We start from the raw sequence: 22,930 nt of genomic DNA on the forward strand, positions 1-22,930 counted from the left end.
TTGTAACTTTAGTGCCTAGCACTGTGCCAGACACACAGTGGTGCTCGACAAATAATAATTGCTGTTGTGGAAAACTAAGACACAGAGAGGTGATGAAATTTGCTGGGGAGGAGGGACAGAAAAAAGAAACTTGTTCAAGATCACTGAGCTATTAATATTAAGTGATGTAAACTGGATCTTAACCCAGGTCTATTTAAATCTGAAGCCCCTGCTTTCAGGAAGATGCCTAGTAGGGAAGAGAGGCCACTGTAAGAGAAACTAAATTGCATTTTATGATCTGATTTACCTTTGTATCTTCTACACCTAGAGAGGCCATAAGCGAACTAAGAAGCAGGAAACGTCCAGAAATCATGAAATGGAGGTTTAAAGGAAGGTGTGAGGTCTTCTGCTGGGTGGAATCCAAAAAAGCTTCATGAAGACAGAAACTAGGAGGTAAAGATAAGCTAAGGAGCGAAAGCTAGGTGGGGTGAGAGTGAGGAGAGAGGGCGGTGCCGGGAGTGGCTGTCGTGCTTTAAACCGTCTGGATTTGAACCCGGCTCTGTCTCTTGTGTGACCTTAGGTGTGTGTTACTTTCACCTTTCTACGCCATATTTTCCTCATCAGTAAAATAAATGCATCTAAAGGGCTCTTGAGAAGATTGAAATAATCCACATAAAGTTTATACAGTGCTCAGGTCATAGTAAACGCTCTATAAATGTAAACTGCCATCATCATCGTTATTATTACTGACGAAAGCGTGCTGACCTTAACAGCAGCTATTGGCTGACCACAGTTATGTGGAGCAATAGAAAACTTTCTACTCCCCTAGGTTCGAAGGCGCAACACCAGAAAGCTGTGGTCTGGCTCCAAGTCCCACTGCCGAGATCTCTTGGGCTCAACCAAGTTTCTCTGAGCCGCAAAAGCGGCAATGTGCCGCTCTAGCAACGGGGTCCGCCGGCTCTCGGTGGTGCGAAGCCTCGCGCTTGCGCTGTGGGCGCGACGGAGGGCGAGGGGCGGGCCAGCGGAGCAGGGCGCGGGCTGCGGTGGCGCGCAGAGGGGTGCAGCGGAGCGACGCCTGCCTTCGCAGGTAACTGCGTCCGGGTGGCACCAGGGAGGGCGGTGCGGGCGGGTCAAGCGTCAGGCTCGGACTGGGGAGACCGCCTTCGCTTTCGCCCAGTCTCAGGTCGACTGCGAACCCTGTCAGCTTGGGTGTCTGTGTTCCTGAAGTTTGGTCGGTTGCTCGGGCGGCCCACGCCGAGTCCTTCCCCGGATCACGTCCAGAGGCGGGCCAGCCTCAGGAGGACCGCCATGGGCCCGCGCCGACCTCTCGACCTGAAAGACCCTAACTCCCGCGCACCTCCAGGGCAAGAGCCCCTGTGTATGTTTGTTTTCGAATTTAGCCCTGTCCAATCTCGGAGTTAGAATAGAGGGTTCATCCCAGGGTCTGTACACATCAGGACAGGAGTTCAGTCCTCACAGAGAAGCCTGTTACATTTTGGAGAGAACTAAGGTCTTCCTCACCTAATTTTCATCGTCTGGTTTTACTCAGAACGACACCAAGCTAGTCCCATATTCAGAGACAGCTGCCATTTATTTACCCTCCCACGCCCTTCCTTTTTGGGTTCATGCTCCCATGTTATTTCACCTGGCTCTTAGATGGCTTCATGTCTAAGGCCCTTTATGCTGGCAATTCTCTTCTGGATCCATTCCCATTTTTCAGAGACTCTCCCAAAACTGGGTTCCAAAGTACATTTGTAGCAATGCAGTTCTCAAGTCAGACCTGAATCCTAATCTAGGGCTGTGCCAACAGAGTGTGTATCTTTGGGTAAGTCCCTTAACTTCTCTAAGCTTCAATTTTCTTATTGGAAAATGAGGACAATCATATATACTATATCTCCAGGTGGTTGTGAGGATGAAAGAGGTGAAATATGCAAGATACTGATTGTGCCATCTAGCATGTGGTAAGCACTTGATTGATGTCAGTTATTTTTTGGAACAGATCATTCTGAAGAGAAGCACAACTTTCTTAGAATCAATGCAGAACATAACATTTTTCATCTGTCATATAATTAATTTTTTGTATGATTTTTTGCATTTTTAAAATGCTACTAATGCTGAGGAGTGCTCAATAGAAGTGAGTACCATGATCAAATGATGGTACACTTTGATAAAATCATGTGGAAAATAGTGGGAATGTAGTCAGGAGTTTCAGAAATGTCAGTTACTTCATTCACAAATACACATCAGAAAATTTTCTCTAGGAAATAACTCATCTTGCAGAAAATAAGAAAGATGGTAGTCATAGCATTATTTAAAATAGTGACAATATTAGAATTTTTTATAATGAAAAATTTTGACATACACAAAGTAAAATAATCAGCCCCTCGTGCCCATTATCCAGCTTCAATGATGATTGATATTTTGCCTGTCTTGTTTTCATGAAAAATCTTAAACCCATTAAGTGTCTAAAAATGGGAGAACATTTGATTAATTAGAGTATGTTTATTTGGAATGCTATGAAGCTTTTATTTGTTTTTGTTTTTATTTTGAGACAGGTCTTGCTCCATCACCCAGGCTGGAGTGCAGTGGCGCAATCATAGCTCGCTATAACCTCAAACTCCAGGGCCAAATGATTCTTCTGCCTCAGCCTCCCTGGTAGCTGGGAATACTGGCACTGCCACCCACACTCAGCTTATTGTTCTATTTTTTATAGAGACCAGGATTTCACTTTGTTGTTCAGGCTGATCTCCAACTTCTGGTCTCAAGCAATCTTTCTACATTGGAATCCCAAAGTGCTAGGTTTACAGGTGTGAGCCACCATTCTTTGCCAGAATGCTCTGAAGCTTTTTAAATAATACAGAATTGTATATGTGATATTATCACAGCTATGAAAATTCAAAAACAAACAAACATCTAATCTACGTAGAAGAAAGACGAGAAGGAAGTACGATAAAGTATTAACTAGTTGCCCTTTAGTGATGGAGACCATAGATGATTCCCCCCTTCTATTTTTAGATATTTTATAAATGTTCCATAAAAATCATGTATCATTGTTATAACAAAGAAACAATAAACAAAATCCAAAATACTACACCTAAATCAAGCATGATAGAATACGTCAGAGTGGGTTCACTGTTAAAGAGAATAAATATGCTTTAACTTCCCTTGATCTGTATTTGCAGCCTATGTTTACATTAGCATTCTTGTCTGCTACCTCATATTGAACTTAAATGGTCAGCTAACACATGCAAATCTTTTTTTTTTTTTGAGACAGAGTCTCACTTAGTTGCCAGGGCTAGAGTGCTGTGGCGTCAGCCTAGCTCCTGGGCTCAAGTGATCCTTCTGCCTCAGCCTCCCAAGTAGCTGGGACTACAGGCATGCACCACCATGCCTGGCTAATTTTTTTTTTTTTCTCCTGTATATTTTTAGCTGTCCAAGTAATTTCTATTTCTAGTGGAGACCGGGTCTCACCTTTGCTCAGGCTAGTCTTGAACTCCTGAGCTCAAACAACCCACCTGCGTGAGCCACCATGCCCGGCCTAACATGTGCAGATCTTTAACCAACTGTCTTCCATGTGCAAGTGATTTAACTCTGAAATTTTATTATTCTTATTTTGACCAGTGTTCCTTCTCAGTGACAAGGTTTCTGTGATAGTATTACTTCCTCCCAACCTCCCATTCCTTATTCCTGCCCTAAGCAGGGATCCTACTCAGACTTCATGCATTTACACACTCTTCGTAAAACAACCATTTCTAACAATTCAATTAGGATAATTTTATCACAATTTTTTTTCTCTCAAATAGACTGTAATAAGATCTGACCAAAAATTTATTCTGCTCTTGGTTGATGAACTAGAGCTGCTTTTAAAGCTGATGATGTAGTATATTTAACACAGTTAAGGGAAGGGTCACCTTCCAAGGAAATGTACATGAGATTTGTTTCAAATCAGTTTATGAAGAAACTTTGTTTCCTAGGTATGCAAAGAAGCCTTTTCACCCAGATGTCCTTGGAGATAATATGGATCAGTCCGGAGTTCTCCTCTGGGTGAAAGCAGAACCCTTTATAGTGGGTACCTTGCAGGTCCCCCCTCCATCCAAATTTAGTCTTCACTATCTCAGGAAGATATCCAGCTATGTGCGAACCCGGGCCACAGAGGGAGCCTACCCACGCCTCTACTGGTCTACATGGAGGCACATTGCATGTGGGAAGCTGCAGTTGGCTAAGGATCTGGCATGGCTTTACTTTGAAATATTTGATAGTCTTTCCGTGAGGACACCTGAGGAGCGGCTGGAATGGTCTGAGGTTCTGTCCAACTGCATGTCTGAGGATGAAGTTGAAAAGCAGAGAAATCAGGTATGGATTGATTGTGATATGTATGTTTAATTACTTTGGGAAATAACCCATGCTTAATTTTTATACTAGCTGTATAGTTTGAGGTTTTAGGTTAATGACCATTTGTGATCTCAAAATACCACTTGAGCTTTAGCAGTTCCAGTATGGCAGTATTTCATGTATTCAATAAGTTAGTCCTTACTTACCAATATTTATTCACCTACTCCCAAAGCACAGGAACACTGTAATTGAAGGAGGAAAATATTTTCATTGACTTTAAAAGTATTTTGCATTGAGTGTTATGAACCATTGATATGTTACTGCGAGAGCACCTATTTTAAAATGAACATCTGCTATGTGCTGGGATCCAAAGATAATTAGGACAGCATCTCTGCCCTTATGGAGCTTATAGACTAGTAGGGGAAGCTGGTGTGTAAAAAAGTGCTATTTAATAGTGTGATATGTACAGTAACAAAAGGCAGAAAGTACAGAAATTGAGTAAAGAATGATTTATTCTGGTGATCAGGAAAGACTTCACAGAGAAAGTATATTAATCAGAGTAACACACAATCCCAGAATTTCAGTGGCTTAGAACAGTAAGAGTTTATTTCACTTGTACAGCAGCCCAACACAGGTACACTTGGTTAGATGAATTTCTGAGCTGCTGTTGTCCAACCAGTGACCCAGGATCCATTATTCTATCATTTGGAGTCACAATTATATTAATCAGCTTTGCTGCCATTAAAAACAAACAAAATGAAATTCTAGTGGTTTACGGTAACAGAGGTTTATTTCTTACTCCTTTTACCTGTAAGCTACACTTTAGCTGTGGCTCTCTTCCAGGCTCTGGCTTGGCTCTATATGTTTTCTCATTTGGAGCCCCAGGCTGAAGAAATAGCTGCTGTGTAGGCCATCCCATTCTTGTAACAGAAGGAAAGAGTAACGGAGGCAGGAAACTCATGATGCCTCTTTGTTTTCTTGTTTAATGTATGCAACTTGAGTTTGAGGATAGTACTGTGTTTCCCCAAAAATAAGACAGGGTCTTATATTTATTTCTCCTCAAGAAGACACCCTAGGGCTTATTTTCAGGGGATGTGTTATTTTTTTAAAGTATGGTACAACAATCTACATTTATTCAAATATAGTTAAGTCATCTTCTTCTGGAACATCATCATAACTCTCCAAACCCTGAATTCCATCCTGAATTTCTTACGACTCTATTTCCTTTAGAACTATTGGCCCCAGTCTCTCATGTTGAGTAATAGAGCTCTCATGGGGCAGATGAGAAGGGCTGCTTGTCTTTACTGCTCCGACATGAAATGCATGAGTTGTGCAGATACTCTGCGTAGCCACACCCATCACTAGGTCTTATTTTCAGGGTAGGGCTTATATTGTACAAATGCTTAGAAATCCTGCTAGGGCTTATTTTATGGGTAGGTCTTATTTTTGGGGAAACACGGTATATGCCACCAGCACCACCATCAAGCCCATAGACATATCCATCATCTCCCAAAGTTGTCCTCACCTCCTTTATTATTATTATTTTTGTGTGTGTATGTGTTAAGAACACTAACATAAGATCTACTGTATACAGTATAGTATTATTAGCTATAAGCACTATGCTATATAGTAGCTCCAGAACTTAGTTTTCTTGCATCACTAAAACTTTGTATCCTTTGATCATCGCCTCTCCGTTTCCCCCTCCTCCCAGCCCTTGGTAAACACCATTCTCCCTGTTTCTATGAATTTGACTATTTTAGATTCCACATGTAAGTGCCATTATGCAGTATTTGTCTTTCTATGTCTGGCTTATTTCACTTAGCATAATGTCTTCCAGGTCCACTCATGTTGAAAATGGCAAGATTTCCTTCTTTTTAAGGTTGAATAATATTCAGTTTTGTATATGTGTATGTATATAGTATGTGTATAATATGTGTGTGTATGTGTGTATATACATACACACACCCCACATTTTCTTTATCCATTCATCTATTGATGGATATTTAGGTTGTTTCCATGCTCTGGCTATTGTCAGTAATGCTGCTGTGAACACAGGAATGCAATTATCTCTTCAAAATTCTGATTTCAATTCCTTTGGATAAATACCCAGAAATGGGATTGCTGGTTCATACGGTAGTTCCATTTTTCATTTTTTTTTGAGGAGCCACCATACTGTTTTCCGTAATGGCTGTTCCAATTTTACATTCTTACCAACAGTGAACCAGGGTTCCTTTTTTGCCACATCCTTGCCAACACTTAGTAATCTTTTGTTAACAAGTGTGAAGTGATATCTCATTGTGGTTTTGATTTGCATTTCCCTAATGACTTGTGATGGTGAGCCCCTTTTCATATACCTGTTGGCCATTTGTATGTCTTCTTTGGAGAAATGCCTATTCAGGTCTTTTGCCTATTTTTTAATTGACTTATTTTTTCTTGCTTTTGAGCCATAGGAGTTTATTATGTATATTCTGGATATTAATCCCTTATCTCATACACACACACACACACACACACACACACGTGCGCACACACATACACACACACACACACATATATGGTTTGCAAATATTTTCCCCCATCCTGTAGGTTGTCTTTTCATTTTGTTCATTGTTTCCTTTGCTGTGCAGAAGATAACCCACTTGTTTATTTTTGCATTTCTTGCTTGCACTTTTGATATCATGTCCAAAAAATCAATACCAAGACCAATGTCAAGGAGCCCCTTTTCCTTATTTTTCTTCTAGGAGTTTCACCATTTCAGGTCTTTAATCCATTTTGAGTTGATTTTGTATGGTTTAAGCTATGGGCCCAATTTCATTCTTTTACATGTGGATATCCAGTTTTCTCGGCACCATTTATTGATGTAACTATTCTTCATTTTGTATTTTTGGCACGGTTATGAAAAATTAGTTGACTGTATATGTGTGGGTTTATTTTGGGGCTCTCATGATGCCTCTTAAAACTTTTGCTCAGATGTGACATAAACTATGACTACTTTCATTCCTTTGGCTAATGCTTTGTCACATATCCAAGGCTAAAGTCAATGAGGTGGAAAGGTAAACTACCATATAAGAGGTAAGGAAAGTCGGAAAATCCCATGGCCATGTGTAGGGCTATATAAGCCACTTGGAGGATGGGTAAGTGAACACTTGAAAATAATGATGCAGTTTGCCACAGCCATGCCCATTAGGGCCTCAGAGTCCTTTGCTTCCATTTCTTTTGGGACAGTTTTATGGGTCAGGCTCGAAAGTGGTAAATATAAATTAATCCGCATTCCATTGACCATAACTTCGTTATACCATACCTAACTGCAAAGGGTGGGGAGTGGGAAACACCATCTAATTTTGTGCCCAGGAAGAAGAGAAAAAGATATTTAGTTAACATCTAGTCAGTCTCTGCTGTATGGGGTAATATCTAAACAGGGTTTTGGAAATTGAAAAGAACTTTATCTAGCAACCAAGAGGGGAAGGATATTATATTCATTCATTAATCAAATATTTGAGTACCTACTGTGTGCTGTGTATAGTAGTAGATGCTGTGGATACAGAGATGAATAAAACCTTTAGGGATTTCCAAGTTTTTTGAAGGCTTATTATGTACCAGATTCTATGCTAGTTACTAGGGATATAAAAATGGAAAAGGCAAGGATCATATATAGTCTCACAAGGAGAATATAGGAAGAAATAATGATAATATAACAAATAATTGTTAAAACCTTATAAAATCAAGGACTTATGCTGAGTGAAAAAGCTAATCCCAAAAGGTTACATATTATATGATTCCATTTATATGGCATTCTTGAAATGTCAAAATCATAGTGATGGCAAACAAATAAGTGGTTGCTAGGGGTTAAGGAAAGGGTGTGGCTATAAAAGGACAAGATGAGAGATTCTTATGTTGATGGAAAATTTCTGTATTTTGACTGTATCAGTGTCAGTATCCTGATTGTGATATTGTACTGCAGTTTTGCAGGATGGGTAAAGGGTACATGGGATCTCTCTGTATCAGTTTTCACAACTGCATGTAAATCTAGTTATTTCAAAAGTTTAATTAAGAAATTAAAAATTTATAAAATATATAAATTCGTGGGGCTCAACATTGACGTAGATTGAATAAATCTGGGTAATTCTGAGAATCTGTACTTTTAAGTTCTTCAGATGGTATTGATTTTTAGCCAGGTTGGGAATCAGGGAGAATATAGCTGTACACTCAGATGTATTACTTTACTTTTTTGCCTCTCCTGTTTATGCATTCGGATGGTTATATGAGGATAATCAAGGGTTTCAAATTGTGAGCTTCAAACACTTCCTTGAATAATAAATGACTTTATACATCTATCAGACTAGTAGTATTTTTTCTCTTTAAGTCAAACACCCCTTTAAGAACTTGGCAAAAACCAGCCGGGTATGGAGGCATGTGCCTGTAATCCCAGCTACTCAGGAGGCTGAGGCAAGAGGATTGCTTGAACCCAGGAATTTGAGACCAGCCTGGGCAACATACTGAGATCCCATCTCAAAAAAAAAAATTTTGGTGAAAACCTAAAGCCTACTTCTCCACAAAATGCGCATACACAAAAAGATACATACAATTTTGGAAGTTGCACTGATATCCTAAATTTTCTTGATAAGTCTGTGAGCCTTAGGTTAAATCTCTGTGTCTTCATGAAATATACTTCTTCCTTTCTTCCATCTATTCATTTATTTATTCATATTACTAAGATGGTTTTTAAACCATAACTTTAAATTTCTGAAATAATGTGCTTTTAAAAAGTGTATACTTCATTCTTTCCCCTTCATCAGTTTTGGGAGACAATCTCTATGGCCATAGATGCTATCTAGCTTTCTACAAAGGTAAATGACTCCACTTTAATTAGTCTTAGAAACTCCTACATCTCCATATCAGAGACATACATATCAAATGCTAGCAGTGTTTCTAAATTGTTTTCTTAGGATCAGAAAACTTGTGAATTTACTGTTTACTTAGTTGTAGATTAGTGATACTTTTTTAAGATGTGTTTACTTTTCTGCTGACATGGGGTGAGAAAAACATTTTTTAAAATACATGTATTCATCATTTATTTTCTTCTTGGATAGGTTTCAGTGGACACCCTACAGTTTCTGCTCTTCTTATACATACAGCAGTTAAATAAAGTCTCCTTGAGGACATCTTTGATTAGAGAAGAGTGGCCCAGTCCCAGAAACAGATCTCAGTCTCCTGACCTGACTGAAAAATCCAGTTGTCATAATAAGGTACTGTTTGTATCTTATCTCTTTCTATAAAATGGATAATTTGTGAGGGAGATGGTATTACCTTCATTAAAAATTATGTTGGGATTTTTTTATATAAGTCAGTGATTTGATGGCTTGTTTTGTTTTTTACTTTTTACTTTCTCTTAAATTATAAAACAAAATCAATGTATTCAGAGAAGTGTGTATAGAGAAGTGATTTTGATACACCACTTTCACTGATATAAAAACACTAGCATGATTTTTGGGCAGATTATTCACTATATTCTATTAGCATTCCCATTTTTGCAAATGTTAATGAATTTGAGTCTACTCATTTGACTAAAATAGGATAAACCAAAAGATGTGTTTGCAGAGTCTGCTGAAATCCTAAAAATGTTCTATAAAAATATCTTCTCATATTGCTTAATCATGCTTAAGTACTTATATATGATGCGACAACCTAAAAGTTAAGTTTAACTGCCTCACATTGTGAGTTTTAGAAAATGTCTTATTGCTTTTTCTTTCTGTTTTTTTTTTTTTTTGTTTTTTTTTTTGAGACAGAGTCTCGCTTGTTGCCCAGGCTAGAGTGAGTGCCGTGGCGTCAGCCTAGCTCACAGCAACCTCAAACTCCTGGGCTCAAGCAATCCTTCTGCCTCAGCCTCCCGAGTAGCTGGGACTACAGGCATGTGCCACCATGCCCGGCTAATTTTCTATATATATTAGTTAGCCAATTAATTTCTTTCTATTTTTATAGTAGAGACGGGGTCTTGCTCTTGCTCAGGCTGGTTTCGAACTCCTGAGCTCGAGCAATCCGCCCGCCTCAGCCTCCCAGAGTGCTAGGATTACAGGCGTGAGCCACCGCGCCCGGCTTCTTTCTGTTTTTTTAAAAAAGAAAAGCAAATGTTTTTACCTGTTTTTGTGGAGGTAGTCTGAAAAACTTTAAAATGTAGACCTCAGTATTAATGCCATGTAGAGGCTCTTTAAAAATGTTCTGAAGCTAAAAAAAAAACAAAAAAAAACAAAAAAAAAACACCAAAAAACAAAACCCTCTGTGTTATTTGGCACTTTTATAATCTCTTTTTAATAAATCTGTCCTGCCTTATATTCCATGATGCTATACCTCCTTGGTTCTACTTCTGATTTTTCCTTCTTTTCCATAAATTTCTCTCCCCCTGGTCCTTACATGCAGCTATTCTTCCTGTGGCAATTTCCTCACTCAACATATTCATTCAAGATAATTCTTTCTATTCCCATGACCGCATATATCTCAATGACTCCTAACTTTGTCTTCATCCCAGAATTCTTGCCTCATATTTATCCCTTCACATAGTTGCCCTAGCTATACCTGAAATTCAGAATGTTCAAGTCTGGATGTATCAGTGATAACAATCATCGCCTGCTCTCTCCACATGTAGTTCCTGCTGAATGGGCACTAATAGGAGATGATGTTTTGAGCCAAGGTAGTCTGCAGTCTTATCTGGCTCTGTCACTTAATAGTCACGTGATTTCAGGAAAGTCAGATAACTTCTCTAGGCCTTGGCTTCTCCTCTCTAGATAGGGATAATAGTGCCTATTTCCCAATGGCTGTGAGAATTCAGTAATATGGGACTTGTTGTATCCTAAGCATACTTGTTGTATCACCAGCAAATGGTGACTCTGGTTTTGTGCTATATCATGACCTTTCCAAACAACTGATAGGACCAGGAATGGACACTTGTTACTATGTATTTGAAATTGCTTTGATTTGAAATGATGACCTGGGCCAGTCAGTCCCCCCAGAGAGAAATTGTGATTTGGTGATGAGTACTTGAACCAGAAAACCAGGTGGCATTGGGACCAAATAGCCACAGTGCTTAGAGATGACCTGGAGTTATGAGGGACTAGAAACTCTGAGATAATCAGAGAAGCACAGAAGCACAGGATGTTTGTCATGAGAGAAAAAGAAGAGAATGGAAGAGACATGCAGAGGGACACTGGCCCTTGAAAGACAGTCAGATTCTGATGCTTCCCATTTCCAGTTCTAACTCCATTTGGGAGACGAATGAGTGTCCCTACAGTAAAATCTCCCTTTCCTTGAGTTAACTTGTACTCCCTATGCCAGTTAAAGTTCCCACCAGCCCACCCATGCTGCTCCTTTCTCACCACCCAAATCCAGTTTGTTGTAAAGTCTTACTGATTCTGCCTCAATATGACACTTTAAATTTGTCCCTTTTCTTCCTCTTATCTAAGCTTTTTTTTTTTATCTAATGACTTTTTTTTTTTTTTTGCATTGATTTTTGTAATTAGGTTCTAGCTGGTCACCCTGCTTTAGTCTACAGTCTACCTACCACACTGGGCTTTCCCAAATACAGATGGAGTATATTTATCTCCTGTCTAAACTGTGCCAATGAATCCTCCTTTGTCAATGTTGGTTTCATGTTGAATTCTGTGGAGCTACCATATGGCCTACTTTGAGGAGGGGGAATGCAGTGAGAGGAAGAGCAGGTTGAGGCTGAGGACAACTCTGCTTTGATCTGTTTTCTTTGGCATCCAGAGGAGAACTTATTAAAAAGAAAAATAAAAGATATAGCTATTTAGAAAATAGTTTGGAAGTCCCTGGCATACAAAATAAAATCCAGCTGGCTGGGTGCAGTGGCTTATGCCTGTAATCCCAGCACTCTCGGAGGCTGAGGAAGGAGGATCACTCAAGGTCAAGAGTTCGAAACCAGCCTGAGCAAAAGTGAGACCCTGTCTCTACTAAAAATAGAAACAAATTAATTGGCCAACTAAAAATACCTAGAAAAAATTACCCGGGCTTAGTGGTACATGCCTGTAGTCCCAGCTACTTGGGAGGCTGAAGCAGAAGGATTGCTTGAGCCTAAGAGTTTGAGGTTGCTGTGAGCCAGGCTGACTCCACGGCACCCTAACCGGGGCAATAAGAGTGAGACTCTGTCTCAAAAAAAACAAATAAATAAATAAATAACAAAAACAAAATAAAACCCAAATGTTTTAGTTTTTTGTACAAGGCTTTTCATGATTGGTCTCTGCCTACCATTTTAACTTCAGCTGCCACTTCCTAGCATGCTTCCCATATCCCACCCAGAATTTTCAGTTCTCTGAACATAGCAGGTATTTCCACTCCTTTGGGCCTTTCCATATGCCGTTCCCTATTCCTACAATGCCTTTTTTCTTATCTGTTTGCTTAACTACCAGCATGAATCAAGAATCTATTCAAACAGCAATCCATTATGATTTTTCTGCCAGGTGGAGTTAGTTGTTCCTCTCATGCTCATAGGACATCTTTATTGATCTCTGCTGTAGGTCATATCTCACTGTGTTGTAGTTATTTATTTATACTGTCTTCTCACTAGAATAGACTCTGAGTTCTTTGAGGACTGGAACTATGTCTTAATCAATTTGCATGTTCATCACTTAACATTTTTCATGTTAATAAGAGGCTCAGAAAATATCTATCAAATGAATGGGTCAAATCACTAGAACATCTGCCAACTTAAAGCTTATTCCCAAAGTTATAATTTCTCTTAAATCCAGTCAGTGTAGGATCAATTGCCTCATTTCACCCAGTAGAATTGGAAATTCCTTCTATAATTGGAGAAGGTAAATTAAGAAACCTAGTGCTTCATTGAATGAATGTCCATGATTGTTACTTTTATGTTTGATCTGAAACTTATAGAGTATGTACCAGCTCTGTGATCTTTTTTTTTTTTTTTCGAGACAGGGTCTCACTTTGTTGCCCAGGCTGGAGTGAGTGCCGTGGCGACAGCCTAGCTCACAGCAACCTTAAACTCCTGGGCTCAAGCAATCTTACTGCCTCAGCCTCCCGAGTAGCTGGGACTACAGGCATGCGCCACCATGCCTGGCTAATTTTTTCTATATATGTATTAGTTGGCCAATTAATTTCTTTCTATTTATAGTAGAGATGGGGTCTTGCTCTTGCTCAGGCTGGTTTCAAACTCCTGACCTCAACCAATCCACCGCCTTGGCCTCCCAGAGTGCTGGGATTACAGGCGTGAGCCACCATGCCTGGCCAGCTCTGTGATCTTGATCAAGTTTCTTTACTTTTCTGTAAATCCATTTCCTTATCTGTAAAATGGGTATGATAATGGTATCTATTCTAGAATTACTGTTAGGATTAAATATGGTAAAGTATGCATAGCACTTAATGCTTGACACACACTAAGTTTATTTATTAGTATTACTTTGAATTACTTAAGATGGAAAGAGAATCTATTTATACCTATCACATACACAAAAAGACTTTATGTTTATTTTTTGGTTTTTTGAGACAGAGTTTTGCTCTGTTGCCCAGTCTGGAGTGCAGTAGCATGATTATATAATAGTTCATTGCAGCCTCAACCTCTTAGACTTAAGTGATTCTCCTGTCACAGCCTTCCAAGTAGCTGGGACTACAGATTTGCACACCATGCCCAGATAATTTTTTAATTTTTTGTAGAGACAGGGTCTTGCTATGTTGCCCAGGCTGGTCTTGATCTACTGGCCTCAAGTAACCCTCCTGCCTCAGCCTCCCAAAGTGCTGGGATTACAGGCATGAGCCACCATGCCTGGCTAAACTATGTAAGATTTATAAGCTACCTAAATCCTTTTTGAGGATAAGGCAGAGAGTAAATACAAAATAATTAAAATATAGAAGTTTTAGATCTTGTGGACAATCTCTTTGTTCTGTTAAGAGTGCTTTCTTTTGATTTTTTTTAGAACTGGAATGATTACAGTCACCAAGCCTTTGTCTGGGATCATCTATCAGATCTTCTTGAGCTGCTTTTAGATCCAGAACAACTCACTGCATCATTTCATTCAACCCATAGTAGTCTGGTGTCTCAAGAAGCTGTTGTGGCACTTAGCTTTCTTATTGAAGGTACAGTAAGTAGAGCCCGGAAGATCTATCCACTTCATGAACTTGCACTGTGGCAACCACTGCATGCAGAAAGTGGCTTCTCAAAGATCTCTAAGACTTTCTCTTTCTACAAGCTGGAAGCCTGGTTGAGATCCTGTTTAACTGGGAATCCATTTGGTACATCCGCTTGCCTCAAGTCTGGAAAGAAATTGGCTTGGGCTCACCAAGGTATTTTTTAATATTTTGATCTATATTAAATTGAATGTCAAGTTAAGGAACCTAATGTTTTCTAGTATATTAATGATCACACATCTTCTGTAGAGGACCTAAAAAAATAGTACTATTAAAGAAAAAAAGGGAACATCTGTCTTATATATATGACTTTTTTTCTCAAGGCAGCAACAATCTCAGTTAATTTATTAGTCAAGGTCCTTTTGGTCGCAGTTAACAGAAACTCCAGCTGTAGTTAGTCCTCTCTTTGCTCTGCTTTTCTCTTCTCTGCCTCTGCCTCACACTGTCACGCTCACTTGCTTGAGGCTTTCCTATCTTCTATACAACACAGCAGAATTTGGCCATCTCACACTAACAACCTCAGAGAGTTCATATAGAGATATGGTCTCTTTAGCTGCGTAGGCATAAGCAGAGTAGATGTTTCTAAATTGGAAATTTAAATTTTCAGTATAGAGAACAATGGGTTACATCAGGTATCCCTGAGGATTCAGCAGTGGCTAAATGGATAGGTTCAGGTGCCTGGCCCCAGGTACAAGTTTTAGGAAACACCAGTAGGTGTCTATACTACTGAGGCAAGTACTAGGCAAAATGAATGGGAAAAAAATGCACTAGAATATACTTCTACAATCTCTGAGTTTCAGAGATAGAGAAAATACTAGGTTTCATACAAATGTGAAAAAAAAGGTTTTGTATCAAATTTTTATAATGATAAAAAACAGAAGATGATTGAACAACATCTTGAGCAAAAAGATTGTAATCCAAAAATTCTGTATCCAACTAAACTCTAATATGAGGTGTAAGACTCTCAGATATGTAAGGTTCCCATAAATATATAAGAGAATACTACATAATTCTTGATGTTCATAAAATAATATAGGTTCAAGAGAGTTTTTGAATGTTAAGATAGGCATTAGTAGGACAAAAGAAAGAATGTCTAACCTTGTAAGGATCACTAATGTTAACAGGATTACAAATGGTTTTTATCTTTTTTTTCTGCAATAACCATGTATAATGTACATGGTACATATGTAATAAAAATAAACTTATATAATAAAAATAAACAATAAGAATTATTTTAAAAGAATAATAGCATACTTAATGTGACTGTTCTACATTTGGCCAGTATTGTTTAAAAGGGTGTCCCAGTGGCTTGCAGGGAATTACAGTTTGAGAAGCCAGTCATATAATGGTTAGGACACCAACTTACACATATTTTTTGAGTGTTAGTTTGTGTAAGACACTGTATTTGATAGGAAGGTGTGCTTTTAGGTAGTAATGATCTTGGGTGTAAAGACATGAACTCAAATAGGATTCATGGAATAACATAGTAAGTTAATTAGAAGGAGTACATAATTATATTATGGCAATTTAAAGAGATGAATCATGGTTGGGATGATAAAGTAAAGCATCATGGATGAGAAGATACTTGAGTTAGGCCAGCTCTGCCACTTACTAGCCATATGACCTTAGGCACATTACTTAACTTGAAGAGTAGATGTGAAAAAAACTTTGATATATAAGCAATCTTAAATGGCTTATAGGTTTTAAATTTTTTTCATAAAAATTATGAAATAGTACAAATATAGAAAAGAACAGAGAATGGTATAGCAAACACCTCTTTTCCCAATCCCCAGATCTAACATTTTTCCCTCACACATAGTATCTAATTTTAGACATGTATACACATAAACATGTGTAACCTCATACAGTTGTTTGTTTTCTTTGATTTGAAACTATTTCATTTATTTATGTTTTCTTAAATAGTTGAAGGGACAACAAAAAGAGCTAAGATTGCTTGTAATACTCATGTGGCCCCTAGGATGCATGGCATGGTGGTGATGAGCCAGGTTTACAAGCAGACGTTGGCCAAAAGCTCAGATACACTGGTGGGGGCACATGTAAAGATTCATCGGTGCAACGAGTCTTTTATATATCTGCTCTCCCCCTTACGGTAAGCACAGTCTTCATAGCGTTCCGGCATTTTGATATTTTCTTTAGACTATGACCCTTTTTTTGCTATCAGAGAATAATATTTCAATCAAATAGTTTTTTATCTTATTCAGAGGAATTTATGTCATTTTTTTCTTTTTTCAGATCTGTGACAATTGAGAAATGCAGGAATAGCACCTTTGTCTTGGGCCCTGTAGAGACTACTCTTCACCTACACAATTGTGACAATGTTAAAGTCATTGCTGTTTGCCACCGTTTGTCCATCTCTTCTACCATAGGATGCATCTTTCACATTCTGACGCCTACGCGCCCACTTATTCTGTCTGGGAACCAGACAGTAACTTTTGCCCCTTTTCATACCCATTACCCAATGCTAGAGGACCATATGGCCAGGACAGGCCTTGCTACAGTGCCTAACTATTGGGATAATCCAATGATTATGTGCAGAGAGAACAGTGATGCTAATGTCTTCCGGCTCTTACCACCTTGTGAATTCTATGTATTTATTATTCCCTTTGAAATGGAAGGGGACACAACAGAGATACCTGGGGGTCTGCCATTTGCGTATCAGAAAGCACTTGGTCAGAGAGAACAGAAGATACAAATCTGGCAGAAAACTGTGAAGGAGGCTCGTTTGACAAAGTGAGTATTTTTTAGAAGTAATAGTTTGTATTTTATATGAAACTCCATGGAAAAACAAATTAATCTGTACATTTTTACAGCTGTGCTGAAGTAATGAAAGATATATTGTATCTTTTGTTAATGCTTGGATTTCAGGTCAGTATTCTAGGCACTTGTTGGGTTAGGGGATGGGAGTGAGTGGATACTCAAATATTGGACTCCCTTCTTTTAAGAAGCTTGAGTTTAGTTGGCAGATGTAAGAGTTATGTGAATCAAAGAAATCATATATAGACTATGCCACATAATTTAAAACTATTCTAAGTACCTTTTAGGTACTAACATGTCTTTATCATTTTCTTTCAACTATTGTCACACCATATCATGTCATATCATACAGTACAATAATAACATTATAATAATGTGATCTAAAAATGGACGACCAATGAAAAAATATCCTTTTAAAGAAATTCTGTTGAATAAGCTTCTGATATTTAGGTGCCTAGATTCTCTTACACATGTGAAAAACTTATATGCAGAGTATAGGATGTGGTAAACACTTGATAAATATTAACTCTGAATCAGTGTTTTCAAGTGGTGAGATCCATGGTGACACCAGAAACAACAAAAGTAGTCAATTTGACTTTGGGAATATAGGCAGACAGAAATCAGTTTGAAAACAGACTGCCAATAAGATCCATTTAAAATTGATTAGATTTTGTCATTTTCCTGCTCTGACCCCTCTAATGGCTTTTAATCATATTTAGAATAAAATCTAAAGTCTTTACCATACGTATCAGGCTCTCTTTTTCTCATTTGCTGCCATTTCTCTTCCTCATTTACTCCCTTCCAGAGTACAACAGTCTTTTTGCTATTACTTAGTCATTGCCATCTAGCCAATGACTGCTGGGAACATATGTAGAACAAATGTGGATTGTATTGACTCATTGCAAGGAGCAAGAGAACTGTGTTTTATCTCACTGAAAGTTTGGGGATTTTGTCTTGTGTTGGGGAATTTGGGGGAGGGTTCTAGGAAACAGGCTATGTGGGACTGAGAATAATTCTATGATTTGATAGCTTAATAATTTTTATATCTAAGGCAAGAGGAAGGAAGTAGAGCTACAACTGTAATTATAAGGAAGCAGCAGTCACTCAACCAGGAAAGGGTGATGTTTGGTCATTTTTGTGGTTTAGACCATAGATTTGGTCTGAGAATGAGATATGATTATGGAGTGGTCTTGTTCTTGCTATGGACTGTCATCATCCTGGAGCAGCTTTGTCTTATGTTGGTATTCTGTGGAATTGCTTACGTTCAACAGAAGACCATCACAGCCAGGCCAGATCCAGCTATACCAAGGCCTGGGATAGTGCTAAGGTAGCTCCTGCCTGTCAGGAGCTACTCTTTTCTATCTTACCATAAACATGTTAAATATGCTCTAGCTTTAGAATCTTTGTCCCTTCTGTTTCTTCTGCTTGGTATGTTCCTCCAGATATTTATTTTGCTTACTCCATCACTTCAGACCTCTGCACAAATGTCATTTTAGAAAGGTCATCTCTGTCCATTCTTTTTCTAAAATAGCATTTCCAAAATTCTCCATTCCTTTACCCTGCTCTATTTTTCTCCAAGACACTTACAACTATTTAACTTTATATCATATATTTATTTTATTTGTTACCTGTCTTTCCTACTAGAATATAGTGTCCACAGGGGCATAGACTTACATAGATCACAGTGTGAGTGTCCCTGTAGTGTCAAGTAGCACCATCCAGCCTGAACAGGAGCTTTGTCTCTTCCCTTTTCATTACACATTTATCCCCATCAACCACAACACTACCCAGCATTCACTTGGTCCTCAGTAAATATCTAACAATGAATAAGTCTTTACAAGGAGGGCGTTGTATCTGAACAATCCTTTTTTGGTGGTGGAGGGTGGTCTAGTGTACTCTAAACAGAGAGAACAAAAGGATAACTAGAAACCATGAATCATTTAATATTATCCCATTAAAGTGTTATATAATCACTTGGAATTAAATATAGATGAATTAGTGTTCTTATGTTCTTTCTGCTTTCATTTGTGATTTTAGGGATCAAAGGAAGCAGTTCCAGGTACTTGTGGAGGACAAGTTTTATGAATGGTTGATTAATACAGGACATCGCCAGCAGCTGGACAGCCTTGTCCCTCCTGCGGCAGGCTCCAAACAAGCAGCCGGATAGGGATCCTACATCAAAATACTGGTAGGCGTTTATAATGTACACCACTTAAAACATTCTTTTGGGGAAACCTTCTGAGTGTAAAACAAAATGCACAGAATATTGTATTATTAAACATTGCCAAATGTTTTCTACCACTCCCACTAGTATACACAGACCTTTACATACTCATATTTTTATAACCATATTTTATAGTGAAAAGACCAACCAAAATGGAGCCTATAGAAATGCGGGTAAATATAATAGCCAAGTTTTAACTTTTTTGCTTTTTGCCTGGTACAAGTTGTACTGTCCAAAGATAATATAACTCTTCCCCACACATAGCTTTAAGTTAATTCTCTTTCTAACACATCTTCCCTCTTTCTCATCCCTCCAAACCAATTCATAAATTAGCTGATCTTTGTTAATGACACATCTGAGCAGTAATAATCAGAATTAATCCAAATAAAAATTTGATTACTGAACACTAGAAGATCATAAATTCAATAGAAGAGAATTAGGATACAAACCAATTTACTGGAAGTTATTTAATCCAAATATATGGTATTCTTTTTTTAATAGAAATTAGTTTACTTTGGTATTTTAAAGCACTAACAATAGAAAAATGGACCAAGGTCATGAATAGATCACAGAAAAATATTTATAGACACAAAGATGATGACTTAAATGTTATATACTACTTTTTATTTATCAGATTGGCAAGGATCAAAAACTGGTTGTACACAGTGCTAGCAAGACATTTCAATTACCACTGGGAAAAGTATAAATGTATGTAACCTCTATGGGGAAGTATTTTGACAAAATCAAAATTAAAAATACAAATATTCTTTGACTTAGGAGCAATTTCACTTATTAGAATTTATCTTACAGATATATTTTTGTATGTAGAGATCTATTTAATTTTTTCTTTTTTTTTAATTGACAGGTAAAATTGTTTATATTTTTTATGCATAATATGATGTTGTATTTTTTAAGAAATGAGGTCATGCTATGTTGCCCAGGCTGGTCTTGAACTCCTGGGCTCAAGTGATCATCTCACCTCAGCCTCCTGAGTAGCTGGGAATATAGGCCCATACCACCAAGCCCAGCTGATGTTTTAAAATATATACACATTGTGGAATGGCTAAATCAAGTTAATTAACATATGCATTACCTCACATAGTTCTCATTTTTGTTGTGATAACACTTAACATCTACTCTCAGCATTTTTCAAGAATATACTATATTATTGTTAACTATAGTCATCATTGTTGCACATTAAATCTCTTAAACTTATTCCTCCTATGTAATTGAAATTTTGTAACTTGTAAAGATCTATTATAAAAAGATGTTTGTTGCAGCATTGTTTGAAATAGGTGTAGACTGGAAACAACCCAAATACTTCTCAGTATAGGACTGGTGCCTAATGAACTGATTCATCCATACCATGGAGTGCATCTTTAAAAATAATGAAATTTATCTATATGTGCTGATACTGAGTGATCTCTAAGCTCAGGGGAAAAAGTAAAATGTTGCTTTGTGTGTTTGAAAATAGAGAGGGATTATCACACATATGTATATACTAATTATATGCCTAAAATTTTTGAAAAGATATAAAGAAATTGTAAACAGTGTTTGTCTTTGAGGAATGAGATTGAATATCTATCTAGGATGGGAGAAAACTTATTCTTTAAGATATAATCACATAACGTGAATTAAAATTCACCTTTTTAAAGTAAAGAATTTAGTGGCTTTTAAATATATGCAACGTTTGGGCAACCATAACCATTAATAAATCCAGAACATTCTCATCACCCCCAAGATAAAATCCAGTTGCAGTCACTCCCCATTCTTCTAGCCTTCTATATCTCCTCTTCCCCTCAGCTCCTGGCAACCACTAATCTACTATGTCTATTCTGGACATTTCATATAAATGGAATTGTACAACATGCAGCCTTCTGTGTATGGCTTTTTTCATTTTGCATGTTTTCATGTTTCATCTATGTTATAGCATATATCAGTACTCCATTCTTTTTCATGGCCAGATAATATTCTGTTGTGTGGATCTGCCAATTTGTTTATCTGTTCATCAGCTGATGGACATTTGGGTTGTTTCCACTTTTCAGCTATTTTGAGCAATGCTGCTGTGTACATTTGTGTACAAGTTTTTTGTGTAGACATGTTTTTATTTCTCATAAGTACATATCAAGGAGGGGAATTGCAGGGACATATGTCTCACTTTTTAAGGAAATGCAGTTTTACAAAGTTGTAAAAATGTGTTCTTGTTTATTTTACATATTGTTTACATTTTTAAAGTATGTATTTTTTTAAAAAAATTTTACAATGTTAATATATGCTGAGATTAAGAATTAGAAATCTCATGGGGATTATACAAAGGAAATGGTAAAAATTTTACTTTAATCCTTTGCACTCGGATATCGAGTGTGGATAATGTCGAGTGGATAATGAGAAAAAAGCAAGCGAGTGCAAAGGGTTAAGGCTGCCAATATTTTATGTCTATGTATGAATTTCTTCTATTATGAACTTATGTGACATTTAGAGAAAAGGAATATAACTAACTTAAACGATTATCAGATCTTGCTAATTTATGTGATTTTGTAAATGCATGGTTCTTTTTCTTATTATTTGCATGAAGGCACAAAAAATTGTTATTAATTTTATTTTGTTATCTTCAGGGCTCTAGAAGCACGAGGATGAATGGAGGATGGTGCTCATCTTGAAACTAAATTGGGAAGGCACTCTTGCTGCTTAAGACATGTTGGGGCTTTTTCTTCCTAGTTAAGACTTTTTGATTTTCCTTCCATATTCATTTATTACTGTTTAGGTTGAGTTTTAGCTAAACTTCTGACTTTTATATAAACATTGTTTATAGACTATCAGAAGACTCATCTTTATGATGCTAAAATAAAAATGTTGATAAAAGCAGTCCTATTGTATATATGTTAATATTAAAGTGATTGAATGTAGATTTGCAAGTCTACTGCACATTTTAATTTGTATGCAAGGATTTCATCCTTTCTGGAGTTAAATAAGAGTTTTATAGTTCTTTGTAATTATTTAAAAGGAAATTGCTAATCCTTTTAAAAATAGTTGGAATGAAAGTATGATTTGTTGATGTATAAATATAGTAGAAAGTTTTATATGAAGATATTTTAGTCCTTAAAATATGAAACTTAATGAAATTGTGTAAAAATCTTTATTTTTCATTTTCTGTTTCAAGTTTTCAATAAACTAAAGAGTAATGTATTCCTTTTGAACACAGATAAAGTTTTACTTTTCACGTTAGAAAATGTTTCCAGTGTCATTTTGTGACATATCAAAGTAAAATTTACATTTGATTGGGAAAACCCTATTCTTGAAGGTAAAGGAAAACAATGATCAAATTAGTGAATGAATCAGATCACTGATAAACATTGTTTCATATGCTTATTGGCCATTTAATTCATAATTATATCAAAAAGGGCTTGCTTTCATATTTCTAAAGTAGAAATTCATCTTCAGAATATTAACTCTAATTGAAGTTTTCATAGT

At 37.3% G+C, this 22,930-nt stretch overlaps 1 protein-coding gene across 2 annotated transcripts; it reads left to right on the top strand.

Moving 5' to 3' along the window:
• Positions 1–960: 960 nt before the first annotated feature.
• TBCCD1 (TBCC domain containing 1) lies at positions 961–22,689 on the top strand. Of its 2 annotated transcripts, none has more exons than XM_012789656.3 (8): positions 961–1,066; positions 3,954–4,332; positions 9,402–9,557; positions 14,250–14,616; positions 16,384–16,570; positions 16,714–17,211; positions 19,273–19,423; positions 22,075–22,689. In XM_012789656.3, exons 2-7 carry the CDS (start codon positions 3,997–3,999, stop codon positions 19,400–19,402), a joined length of 1,674 nt encoding a protein of 557 aa, XP_012645110.2. In that variant the 5' UTR covers positions 961–1,066; positions 3,954–3,996; the 3' UTR covers positions 19,403–19,423; positions 22,075–22,689. The 2 variants fall into 2 exon arrangements, with proteins under 2 accessions (XP_012645110.2, XP_012645111.2); XM_012789657.3 differs by lacking the exon at positions 961–1,066 and adding an exon at positions 1,199–1,804.
• Positions 22,690–22,930: the final 241 nt, after the last annotated feature.

Source organism: Microcebus murinus, chromosome 1, assembly GCF_040939455.1.
Source record: "Microcebus murinus isolate Inina chromosome 1, M.murinus_Inina_mat1.0, whole genome shotgun sequence".
NCBI lineage: Eukaryota > Metazoa > Chordata > Mammalia > Primates > Cheirogaleidae > Microcebus > Microcebus murinus.

Bases quoted from the DNA above. Each gene is read 5' to 3' on its own strand.
- TBCCD1 (XM_012789656.3), top strand. From the start codon at position 3,997: ATGGATCAGTCCGGAGTTCTCCTCTGGGTGAAAGCAGAACCCTTTATA. The intron at 4,333-9,401 runs GTATGGATTGAT...CTTCTTGGATAG, and splicing joins TTGAAAAGCAGAGAAATCAG to GTTTCAGTGGACACCCTACA. The intron at 14,617-16,383 runs GTATTTTTTAAT...TTTCTTAAATAG, and splicing joins ATTGGCTTGGGCTCACCAAG to TTGAAGGGACAACAAAAAGA.